Consider the following 12193-nt stretch of genomic DNA (forward strand, 5'->3'; position numbering starts at 1 on the left):
CAGGGGAGGGTCAGAGAGAGAGGGAGTCACAGACTGAAACAGGCTCCAGGCTCTGAGCTGGCAGTCAGCACAGAGCCCGATGCGGGGCTCAAACCCACGAACCGCGAGATCATGACCTAAGCGAAAGATCTCCCTTAACCGACGAAGCCACCCAGGCACCCCCGGACTGACATTTTAAAAACATAGAAAAGAAACCTTGAGATACATCCTTGAGACTTGAATGTCCATATATTTTCTTCAAAAATGTATAGAATCTCACAAACTAATAAGAAATAAGTCATATTCCCAACCTTATTAAATGGAGATTGCACTTTCACAACTTAGCATAAATTTATTTTACACATTATAGAAAAGCTGGTTGGATAACGTCTTTATAGGTCAAGATGAGAATATCCAAATTAATGAAGACCACTAGTGACATAACCTACAGACTCTAAGGTGCCAGATGTTCCTGTGGTTTTTATGGACAGTCATCATTGTTCATATAAAGATTATGAAGAATTACATAGAAGTAAAGTAAAAATAAAATCCGTATACTTATCAGTGTTCTATTTATAATTGCATTAAAATGATCATTGAAAGCTTAAGAAATTTATATCTTATGCAAATATTGGCTATTGAGTCCTTAACCTTAAATGTGAAAATGTGAAATTTAAATACATTCGTAGAATTTCAAACATTTTAATTTATTGACTTATCAGACTTTGAGATCTCTTTTTTTGTGTGGGTGAATGTGGACAGAGAATACCTTTTTCACATCATACAAAAATGCTTTTAGCAATCCCTGTCTGTTAACATTCAGGAGAACTCATGTTTTCTAGAATATACTTTTGGAAAATAGACCTTTGGAGTTAGTAATTGAAGCCTTAGAATGAATGACATCTCTGAGAAAGAGAGCTGAGGTCTGAATCCCACCTTGTGTTGTAGCTGGAAAAGAATATTCAGAATAGTGTGAAGGTGAGCAGAACAGTTATCATGTTAGGGAAACTGAGGAGACAGGGTTTCAAGAGGAAAGCAATTGTGGTGTCAAATGCTTCCAATAGAGCAAGGACAATGCATTGGAAAGAAATGGCAATGGACTTGTAGCTCTGAAACGATATGTGGCTTATGGAAGCTTATGGAGAAGAGTCGTAGGAATATATCATGCAGCCCAGGCATGCTATCGTTCAGTGTTGGCACTTTATTACCTTTAATTGGGTTCCTATTGCTGTCTTCTGGGTTATTTAGGTCAGTAAATTAAACTTGGGAGTGAATGGAAGAAAATAACTAGTTGGGGTTAGATTTTGCCTCTATTGGCAAATGATAACGATACAATAAGTTCATCATACAATAACACCCAGCTGTTATTTTTCATTACCTGTGTCACTGCTCTTTATTAGTTTGGACCTTGGGGAGTTAATTACAATCTGTAGGTGTGACAAGAGTTCACCTCTTCTTCATAATGGAGTGTCTGCATTGCTGATGACCTTGGAAATGTGTCAGAAATGTGAATTCTTGGGTTTCAATGCAGATCTACTAAATCAGAAACTCTGGAATGTGGGGCTCAGCAATCTGTGGGGTGACAAGTCCTCCACATGACTCTGATGCACACTTAGGTTTGGAATTGTGGTACAGTCATTTATGTCATAAATGGCTTTAGCTGCAAATCCCCAAGATCATTCCTTTTTTGAGCTGAGCACACATTTAGATAGGATACCTTGCAAATGAGTCCTAGTTTAAGGATAGTTTTGTAATGCTCTGAACTGTGCGGTTGGAGATCACGAAATTCTTTCAGGGAAGCATTAGCTTACACAGCCAGGCTGGGGAACAGCCAGCAGGCAGTTTCTAACTCTGCTCCAGGTTAATGCTCATGCATCTTTCTACCAATAGAATTCTTGGTCTCCTTCAGGAGATAGAACTAGACTCCTCACTGAGGGAGAAATGGGGCTGGATTTGAAAAATCTGGTTTTCTTCAGTGGGAACATTTCGCATAGCTTTTTCACGCTTCACTACCTTGTTGCCATTTCTTTTTAAAATTAAATTTTTTTAATTCAACTATAATTAACATACGGTGTTTTGTTAGTTTCAGGTGTATAATATAATTATTCAACAATTCTATGCATTTCTCAGTGCTCAAGATAAGTGTACTCTTAATCCCCTTTACCTATTTCACCCATTCTCCCACCCACCTCCCCTCTGGCAACCACCAGTTTGCTCTCTATATTGGAAAATATCTTATTTTATATTTCAACACTGAAGCAGCATTAGAGCTGAAAAAGCATAGGTAGCTCTCTTTTCTGAAACTGTGAATGTCTCAGAGGCATCTCTGAATAAGCCAACAGCGAAAAGAACTGTGAATTCAAGCTGAAGCCCCCAAAGAGAGATACTGAACTTAGATTTTAAAAAATATTAAATCATATTGAATAAGTGGTGAAGACTGAGCAACCATGAAGCCATGCTATCTGCTCAAGAACATTGACAAAGAGCATGCGGAGCGGGACTTGGGGCACGCTGCCAGAAAACCAGTGTCCCTTGATAACATGGTCCCGATAGGGTTGTTATAAGAGCAAGCAGGGTTTGTTAATACAACTGTCTTTCAATAATTATTTCACCAGGGTGATGAAGGGAAGAAAGGGAGCAAAGGAAATCAAGGACAGAGGGGATTTCCAGGGCCTGAAGGGCCAAAGGTACGTTTCTTATATTCTCATTTATGCTCACGGGAGATTGTAATTATGTCTGGTTTTAATAGAATATGAGATTTCCACCACAAATTGGATTCCTTGGTTCCTTCTCAACAAATACAAAACTCCAGGTGAAAAAGGCTTTAGAAAGCATCCTGTTCTGGAAGAAACAGGATGGAGTAAAGAGTCCACAGAGTATGTAATCTGCTTTGGAGCATTTATGATTCTCAGAGACAATCTGCATGTCAGTTCTGTCAACTTGCCAGCAAATGTTCAGAAGTTGGGATGAAGTTATGACTGTGGGAGATACCAATTCTCTACCGTCCTTTTTTGCTAAACAAGAGCACAGTTCCAGAGTAAGAGGCAACACAGTGATGATGAGGAGTGGGACTTCAGGATGCGGGAGAGTAGGATTCTCATCCTGCCCCACCCAAACCTTTCTGGGCCAGTCACTTCCATCTCAGACAGAAAGTAAAAATAGGACCTATTTCCCAAGATTGCTGCGAAGATTGAAAGAGTTAATAAAGTACTTAGCACGGTCTCCGGCACATAGTACATGGAGCTATTCAGAGAGAAAAAAATCAATACTGTGAAATGGAAAGCAGGGGATATACGTCCTGATAAACTCACCAGGACAGGCTGCTGAAGATGAAGTAAAGGAAATCGTGAGACAAGCAATTAGGTACGTGTCCTGACTTAGCAGGAGAGAATATTGAGGCCATTTGGATGTGTCAGGAAACAGAAATTGCAAACCTACGAGAGTTCAGGCTTCTAGGAAGATACTGATTGTAAGGAGACAAGGAGAATGTTCAAGGACAAGGTTGTTAAAGAAACAACTAAAAGGGCGAAGAAATGGTACAAGCCAGATACAAGCAGGTAAAAAACAAAGCATTCTCTGTAGACCAGTTATTAAGCTTCAGTGTCCATCAGTATTACCCCGGAGTTTTTTGCAAATCCATATTTCTTGGTACCATGCCTGGACAGTGTGACTTCATAGGTGGGTGGGTCCTAGCCATCTGTGTTTCTTCAGTAAGTGTCCTATGTGCCAGGTAATTCAAGGAGCACCTGATGAGAAATGCCACTATGTAGGGAAAACGTTGTGTTAGTATTAATAATGGCTATTCCTTATATCTTACTCTTCTTCAAAGTGAGTGTTTTTCTGTATTTTGAAATAAAGCTTTTTTTTTTGATGAAGAATTGCCATGTTTTAAAGCAGAAGCACAATTTAATGCAGTCTTCAAGAAAATTCTATACTATCTATTTGTATAATTTCTTATTTTATTTATTTTTTAATGTTTATTTATTTCTGAGAGAGAGAGAGAAAGAGAGAGAGAGAGAGACAGCGTGAACAAGGGAGGGTCACAGAGAGAGAGGAAGAGAGACGCAGAATCTGAAACAGGCTCCAGGCTCTGAGCTGCCTGTCAGCACAGAGCCCAATGCGGGGCTCGAACCCACGAACCGTAAGATCGTGACCTGAGCTGAAGTTGGATGCTTAACTGACTAAGCCACCCAGGTGCCCCTATAATTTCTTATTTTAAAACGATAGATTAAATCTAGAAGCATAATTTTGTTTACCCTGGTTTAAGTGAAAATTTTAGGGGCGCCTGGGTGGCTTAGTCGGTTAAGCTTCCGACTTTCGCTTAGGTCACGATCTCGCGGTTCGTGGGTTCGAGCCCCGCGTCGGGCTCTGTGCTGCCTGCCAGCTCAGAGCCTGGAGCCTGTTTCGGAGTCTGTACTCCTTCTCTCTCTGACCCTCTCCTGCTCACGCTGTCTCTCTCTCTCTCTCTCCTAGAAATAAATAAAAAACATTAAAAAAAAAAAAAGAAAATTTTAAGGAGTTGATGTTTATCCTTTGGCCACAGGATTGAATAGGGTGGTTGTCTGCTGTCTGTGTCATGTGCCACTGCCTTATAGGTTTGGAATTAAAGATCGGCATGCGCATGTGTTGGCATGATGTGGACCCTGGTTGGCTGGTGTGTTTGGCCTGTGGGTCGTACGGTGTAATCAGCACAGCTGGAGGGCCTCAGCTCTGAAGATGAATGTGGTAAATCTGATTGACGGAGTCCCTCCTGGAGGAAAGAGGGGGGCCAAGTGGGCAGCTCACGCACCTGAAAATAGCTAAGGCTCTAAGGCAAGGGGAGACGAATTTCTTGGAAAAGTACAACTGTTAAATATTTTAGGCCTTGTGGCCAAGAGACAAAACAGAGGATATTACATAATCACTTACATAACAATCATTTAAAAATGTGAAAACTGGGGTGCCTGATAGAACATGTGATTCTTGATCTTGAGGTCATGAGTTCAACTTTCATGTCACGTGTGGAGCCTATTTAAAAAAAATAAAACAAAACATGAAAACCATTTTTAGCCCATGGCTGTGTAAAGCATGGCAGCAGGCAGGATTTGGTCTGAAGGTCACAGTTTGCCACACCTATCCTACATCAGTAGTTTCCAAACCAATTGATTATAAATCCTACTAGTAAAACTGAATTTGAACACACCTCAGTATAGGTTTGTTTATTTTTTAATTGCAAGTTTTATTCACAAACTATCATATTAATATGTTATAAAATTTACATAAACAATTGAATGTTTAAAAAATGAGGGGCGCCTGGGTGGCTTAGTCGGTTAAGCGTCCGACTTTCGCTTAGGTCATGATCTCGCGGTTTGTGGGTTCGAGCCCCGCGTCGGGCTCTGTGCTGACTGCCAGCTCAGAGCCTGGAGCCTGTTTCAGTCTGTGACTCCCTCTCTCTCTGACCCTCCCCTGCTCACGCTGTCTCTCTCTCTCTCTCTATCCTAGAAATAAATAAAAATATTTTTTAAAAAAATGAGATAAAAATATATCATGAAACTTTAATATCTTCTTCTAGTATCCCAAACGGGTCATTTTGAACACGTCATGTTCTTTTAATGACAATTACTTTGCATAGTGTTTAAAAAAATTTTTTTAATGTTTATTTATTTATTTTGAAAGAGACAGAGAGAGGGAGAGGTCACATAAGTGGGAGAGGGGCAGAGAAAGAGGGAGAGAGAAAATCCTAAGCAGGCTCCGTGCTGTCAGCACAAAGCCCATCACAGGGTTTGATCTCACAAACCAGATGATCATGACCTGGGGCAAAATCAAGAGACACTTAACCCACTGAGCCACCCAGGCACCCCAATCGTGTTTCTAAGTGAGGTGATTGTACCTGTAACAGAACCACCAGAGGTGCCTCATAAAATTCATATTCCTGGGCTGAGCCCCTAGAGCTACCAAATTAAAATTTCTGGGGCTGAGAACTGACTATATTTTACCAAATTCCTCTTTTATTTCTCTACACTAAAATTTGAGAATCCTGGTCTAGAACCACGTGGGACAGAGATATTGCTTGGGTCTTTATTGAAACTCAATATTGAGATACCAAAAAATAAATAAATTAAAGACATGTTGGAAATTTTCCATTCAAAATTCCATTGTTTTTACCATAAACTCCCTACTTCTGAAAAGAGATGTGAGATAGCATAGCATGGAAGACTGATACACCATGGGCCATAAAATAAAATAACAAAGGAATAAGTTATAAACTGAACGGAACATTATTACCTGCCAAGTGTACCCAAGGACTTATGCTGGAGAAAACTGTTGTATCTGAACAAATAGTTCCCTCTGAGCTTCCTGGCACACAATACAAAATGGAAGCACCATGAATTGCATAATTTTTATTAGCTAATAAAAGAATGCTCAAGAGATAAAAATTTCCTAATACTCAGAAGTTAATTGAATGCATTTATTAAAGGCACAGAAATCTTAATCACCAAAAACTTTAGTAGTGGTTCAGCAAAGTTGCTCAAATATTTTCACATTGGTCTGGTAAACAGATAGGCCATAATATTTTAAAATGCTGGGAACACATTTCTATGCTTTTCCTAATGTAATTCCTACATAGGGTTTCTTTGCTTGCAACATAATAAATATTTTGCTCTTTTTTTTTTAGGGTGAACCAGGGATTATGGGCCCTTTTGGGATGCCCGGAGCATCAATTCCTGGACCACCTGGGCCAAAGGTATGCTTTCTTGGGAATATTTATTTTTTATATATACATATTTTAAACTTGAATCTTTGGTAGTTGGGGTGGGGGAAAAATTCATGATACCAGTGGACTAGAATTTTAGTTTTGGAAGAGCCCCAAGATACTATCTAGTTCAACCCTGACATTTCACAATTAAGCAAACTAAGGGCTAGCAGGAAATTTAAGATTAGAAACCAGATTACTTGCTCCTGCTCTTGAACTTGTCACTTCACCCCCCCCATGAACTACCTCCACCAAATCCCGGAGCCCTCATACAAGTAAAAATTTACTGTGTTTATTCAGAAGAATCAGGTAGGATTAATAATCAAAAGGTCTAACAGAAAAGAAATCTGCTCAGATTTAAGAGCATTCCCAGACCTTCTTACAGTCCAAATATTTGAGTCTAGGTAGCCACCTATCTCAGTAGACTTCCTCTAAACGGCTGTCATAGTCTTTACCGACAGGTTTTATTTGCTTAGGATTTGCAATCCCCTTCAAGTATATTAGAAGAAGCCACTACCTCAAGATCAGAGACTAACAGATCAAAACCTTTATAACCTGGTTCATCTCTTGTGTACTTCGTGCTATGATGGCTTCTCCTGCCACTTAAAGCCTGAAACTGAACATTATTTAAACCGTGCAGGGAGACCGGGGAGGACCTGGGGTGCCTGGATTTAAAGGAGAACCGGGGATTGCTATTCGAGGACCAAAGGTAGGCTTTATTCATGTTCTTTCTTCCCTGTATGAGATGGAAGGGAAAGGGGATTTAATGCACAGTCAGTTGATAGTTGAGACTGTTCTACTCACTGTCTACATTGAGGATCTGAGTGCACTGTTATCGTTTTTCAAAATCAAGCCACCAGATAATTTATTTTTCATACAACTGGAGGAATGATAGCCCTTTAGGGTGAAATTTTGGATGACGACGCAACAGTTGTTTGAAAATGCTCCTTTGTAACATCTGTGATATAAGAGATTATATGACCTCTAGCTTCTTTCATTTACATATGAATGGCCGCAGTGTCTCTTCTGCAAAACACCGCTGTGGAAAACAAAGCAGAGACATTTAATTCAATAAAGCTTCCAAACGTGAACTTTTTGGACAGCGTTTTGCAGAAGAGATATTAAAAGTTCACATTTGGAAGCTTTATTGAGTTAAATGTCTCTTCTTTGTTCTCCATCTTTCAGAGTTTTTTTAAATGAAAATGCAAATAACTATAGAAGATGGCTTTAACTAATCATATCTATTTTCCATGGCAACAAAGCACCATTTCCCTGCTCACACAAAACCCAGCACCCCAGCAAAATTTAACATTCTAGATGTCACAAGCGTGTCCCATCCCTGTTCATGAGAACAGGCTTCAGGGCTCCATAATCAACACTTCATTCAATTAGTAGCATATTGTTATGTGGTTTTGAAACTGGTTTTATCAGATTGCCTCTTGTGGATAAAAGGATTCAAGTACTAACATCAGTGATTTTCAAACTTCAAAAAAGAAAACGTAGAACTGCCTTCGAAATATAATGCAAAACCTATTAATACTGCAATTAAGTGGGAATGGTCCATTTAATGATCAAGGGAAGATCCTGAACTCCATTGTTCTTAATCACTTTAACAGTTGTCCTTGCTAGAGTGACAATCTTCTGGTTTATTGAGGACACAGAAGGTTCCCAAGATGTGGGATTTCAAACTAAAACAGCAAAGTCCAGGGCAAACCAGGACAAGATGGTCATCCTACTCCCCAGAACCTGAGGTACACGGGAACCCAAGCTATGTAGGACTCAAGGAGAAAATTCCAAATTTTCTAAAGCTGAAACTGCAGAACATTAGGTAGCAGTTTTCATATTGAATCTAAATATTCCCAGTTCCGTGATTTACAGTAACTTCTTTCTACTTATACTGCCCTTTACAATAGAAATAAAATCCAATTAAATGTGCAGCCTGGAATTATAAGCCTCTCCTGTTTTTTACTGATCATCATTGACGTTGTTAGTGATGTACTGAAAGTTATTTGCTTCTTTACTCCATGATTTTTCTAATCTGTTGGCCTCTAATGATACTCTCTGCCATTCTTCCCCGATGCATTATTTTTTAAGCTGTCGAAAGGTTAAACATCTGATGGAAGTTTTGGCACATTATCCAGTTTTTCATATGACTTCAGAGAGCTCCAGATCCTCCCCATTACAAAACACCACATTAAGATTTCTGCCCAAATTTTCATCGAATGAGAGATGTTTCAAAGGGAATCACTCTGGACGACATTTTCTTGAATCTGGTGCATAAAGGCCAAGTGACAAAAATCCTATCTAGAAAACTATTGTGAGGAGTCCAGAATAAAAATCTGAGACAGAACAGTGCCCCTATCTCTGCCTCCTGGTATTTCCTATTAACATTAGAAGTAACAAGCTAGCTGAAATTTTTGCCGGAAGCAGGATAAAGATCTCTAGGTAAAAAATGTTTAGTTGTAAACTATAAATGTTTTAACATTTTTTTTCTCCCACTGTGGGTGCCAGAGGATAAACAGTAACAGCTGTTGATAATCTGTTATAGTCTTGAAACTTAGAAATAAAACTTGTAAGGGAATCTTGATTCCAATTTTCTTTTCCTTTCAACTTGACCAGGGAGCGGTTACTGCTTTCTTATGTTATCAACCTGTTCTTTGTCTGGGCGTGGAAAGAAATGGGTATCTTGTTTTGGGACGTGTTCTCATGGAAATTTTGGCGTTTTAACCTTAAATATGGTTGGGCTAGCACAATAAATTGCTTCTGGTGACTAGTGAGTTCCGAAAGCTGGGGAGATGCCAAAATTCACCTCTCCAGAAGAACTTGGTTTTTTGCTCTCTGTCATGTAACTTGAAGAGATCCTCCTGTGTTTCTGGTAATGATATGCAGTAGATTAAGATCTTAGAAGAGGCCACATGTTTCCTAGAGACCACTCTCAAGAAGGTTAATCACATAAAAGGAGTCTCAAATTCAATAGGAAAAGAACAGCTATTGTATTCATGGTTTTCAAAATAAACTTAACTTTTTATTACTTAGAGAGTATCTAGGTTTCTTCCCCCCAGTCAACCATTCACTCAGAAGTAGGATTAGGAACAGCTTCTGGGAGTTGAATGGTGGACAGCATTTGACTTGGAATATTGGTAGTTTGATCTCAGAATGTGAGATCCTTGCATGTAAAGAAAGCATTGAGAGTTCGGCTACTTTGTCCAATCTTGGGAAACAAAGGTCTGCCAATTACTCGTTTCTTCCTAATGTAAAAACCATAGGAATGTGAACAGCTTTTAATCAAAAATAATCGATATGTGTTGACAAGGGTCATTGTAAGAGTCATCGAAGCAACAGAATGGAATGTGATACTAAAAAATTAAACATTTTAAATACAGTGTAATAGATTTGTATCTACTGAATCTTCTAAAAGAGTCTTCCTCATTTTTCTCTTCCTCTCTCTCCATTTTACTTTAGCCAGAAATTTCTTTGATTTCCATTTGAAACAAAGTTACACTTTCCAGAAAATTCTGTCATTCAAAAGGCAGTAATCATGCTTTCCTATCCTCTATATAGGAGGCCAATTGTAGCTACTAGAAGTTTTTGATGCCAAAGATTATCATGTAAAGCAATATTTAGAACTTCTTCCTTGGTCTTGAGATATGAATCACAGACTCTGTGTCCTATCTGTGTACAACTCATTTTTTTAAAAAAATCTGTATTTAATTTTCATTTTGGCTTGTTTATTCCTTGTGTAATTTGGGCACCACTGAAGAAAATAGATGTAATATAACAACAAGCATATAGTTATCTTACTTTACATTCAAAATTTTACATTGAAATGTTGCTATGCATTCTTTCCTTCTCTTCTCATACTATGCCTATTAAAATTTCTCGTTTTTATACTTCTCCACAATTTATGGTGCAGAAAAGTGTAAATTTTTAAATTAACATATCAGCAATCGGCCATTTGTAATTCCTGTGAAAGGTGTTTCCTTTAGAGGACTTTATAATGGTCCACATATATTCCCCATATTCACTCCACGCTTCCCACCAAATGCAAATGGGTAAGACTTATGAAGAGAGACTTAGAACAAGTTGCCTCTGTGGTAGAATTTTCTTGTAAAATTTTTCATCTCACTCCTTTGCATTTATCAAATGCATGTTTGCCATGTAGAGTTGGTACTGTGCTTAAGTTGTGCCAGGTGTTTCGTAGTTTAGTCTTATGATGTCACTCGGTGTTGGAATTTACCCAGGGTGCCCAAGGACCTCAGGGACCAGTGGGTGCCCCAGGACTCAAAGGTGATGGCTATCCTGGTGTGGCTGTAAGTGTGGACATTGCTATTATTTCCTTCATTTCTTCCCTCTTCCTTACTTCCTTCTTTCCATCCTCCCCCTCTCCCTCCCTTCCTTCTTTCCTTCCACGTTTCCTTCCTTCATTCTTTCTGTGATAAACACTGCACATGACAAGGATGCTCACTCTCTCCTTTATTTGTCATCTCAGGGACCTCGGGGACTACCAGGACCACCTGGACCGATGGGTTTGCGTGGCGTGGGGGACACTGGCGCAAAGGTAAGATTTTAGAGTAGGTAACATAGTAGCTTCTAAAAAAAGGTACTTATTGGGGCACCTGGGTGGCTCAGTCGGTTAAGCACCGTCTTTGGCTCAGGTCATGATCTCGCGGTTCGTGGGTTCGAGCCCCGCGTCGGGCTCTGTGCTGACTGCCAGCTCAGAGCCTGGAGCCTGTTTCAGTCTGTGACTCCCTCTCTCTCTGACCCTCCCCTGCTCACGCTGTCTCTCTCTCTTTCTCTCTCTCAGAAATAAAAAACCATTAAAAAATGTACTTATACGTAAATGACTTTGGTAAAGGTGAAATTTTTTTTTCAAACATGCTAGAAGAGCAGTGATGTCTAAAGAATTGATAGTTATTTATCTTCATCTGTAGACTTCCTGGGGAACTCCCAGTAATTGGAACATGTAGATTAACTTTGTGGATTTTCTCCTGCTTCTCTGGTAGCAACTCCCATGTTCCTTTGCTGCTTTGTTTTCTGTACAAAGGTCAGAGTTTGGTCCAGAGCCATCCTCCCTCCTCTAGACATCTCTTCCCTGGGTGCACTCGTCCAGACCCATGGCTTTCACCACTACTCATGTGCTGATGCCTGTCTCTTCAAAATATATTTTGATTCCAGCTGCTTTTCTCCTTCTGCTTCACCAGGACAGACCACCATCATCTCTTGCCTGGGCCATTAATCTCTTCATTGGCCTTTCCCCTTCCATCTTGGCCCTTCTGTTACCTCACAGACAGAGTGGTCTTTGAAAACCATAAATCAGGGACACCTGGGTGGCTCAGTCAGTTGAACATCCAACTTCGGCTCAGGTCATGATCTCTCAGTTCCTGAGTTCAAGCCCTGCAGTGGGCTCACTGCTGTCAGCACAGAGCCCACTTCAAATCCTCTATCTTCCTCTCTCTCTGTCCCTCCCTGACTCACACTCTC

General features: G+C 39.8%; 1 protein-coding gene across 1 annotated transcript in view; it reads left to right on the plus strand.

The window, feature by feature from the left end:
- The window catches only part of COL28A1 (collagen type XXVIII alpha 1 chain), a 170543-nt gene that overhangs the window by 83051 nt on the left and 75299 nt on the right, over positions 1-12193 (plus strand). Inside the window, 5 exon segments of the mRNA XM_077765326.1 lie at positions 2595-2666; positions 6635-6703; positions 7353-7421; positions 10954-11022; positions 11202-11270. Coding sequence (XP_077621452.1) covers positions 2595-2666; positions 6635-6703; positions 7353-7421; positions 10954-11022; positions 11202-11270 — 348 coding nt within the window.

This window comes from Crocuta crocuta, unplaced genomic scaffold (genome assembly GCF_008692635.1).
Source record: "Crocuta crocuta isolate KB4526 unplaced genomic scaffold, BGI_CrCroc_1.0 scaffold14, whole genome shotgun sequence".
In the NCBI taxonomy this organism is placed as follows: Eukaryota; Metazoa; Chordata; class Mammalia; order Carnivora; family Hyaenidae; genus Crocuta; species Crocuta crocuta.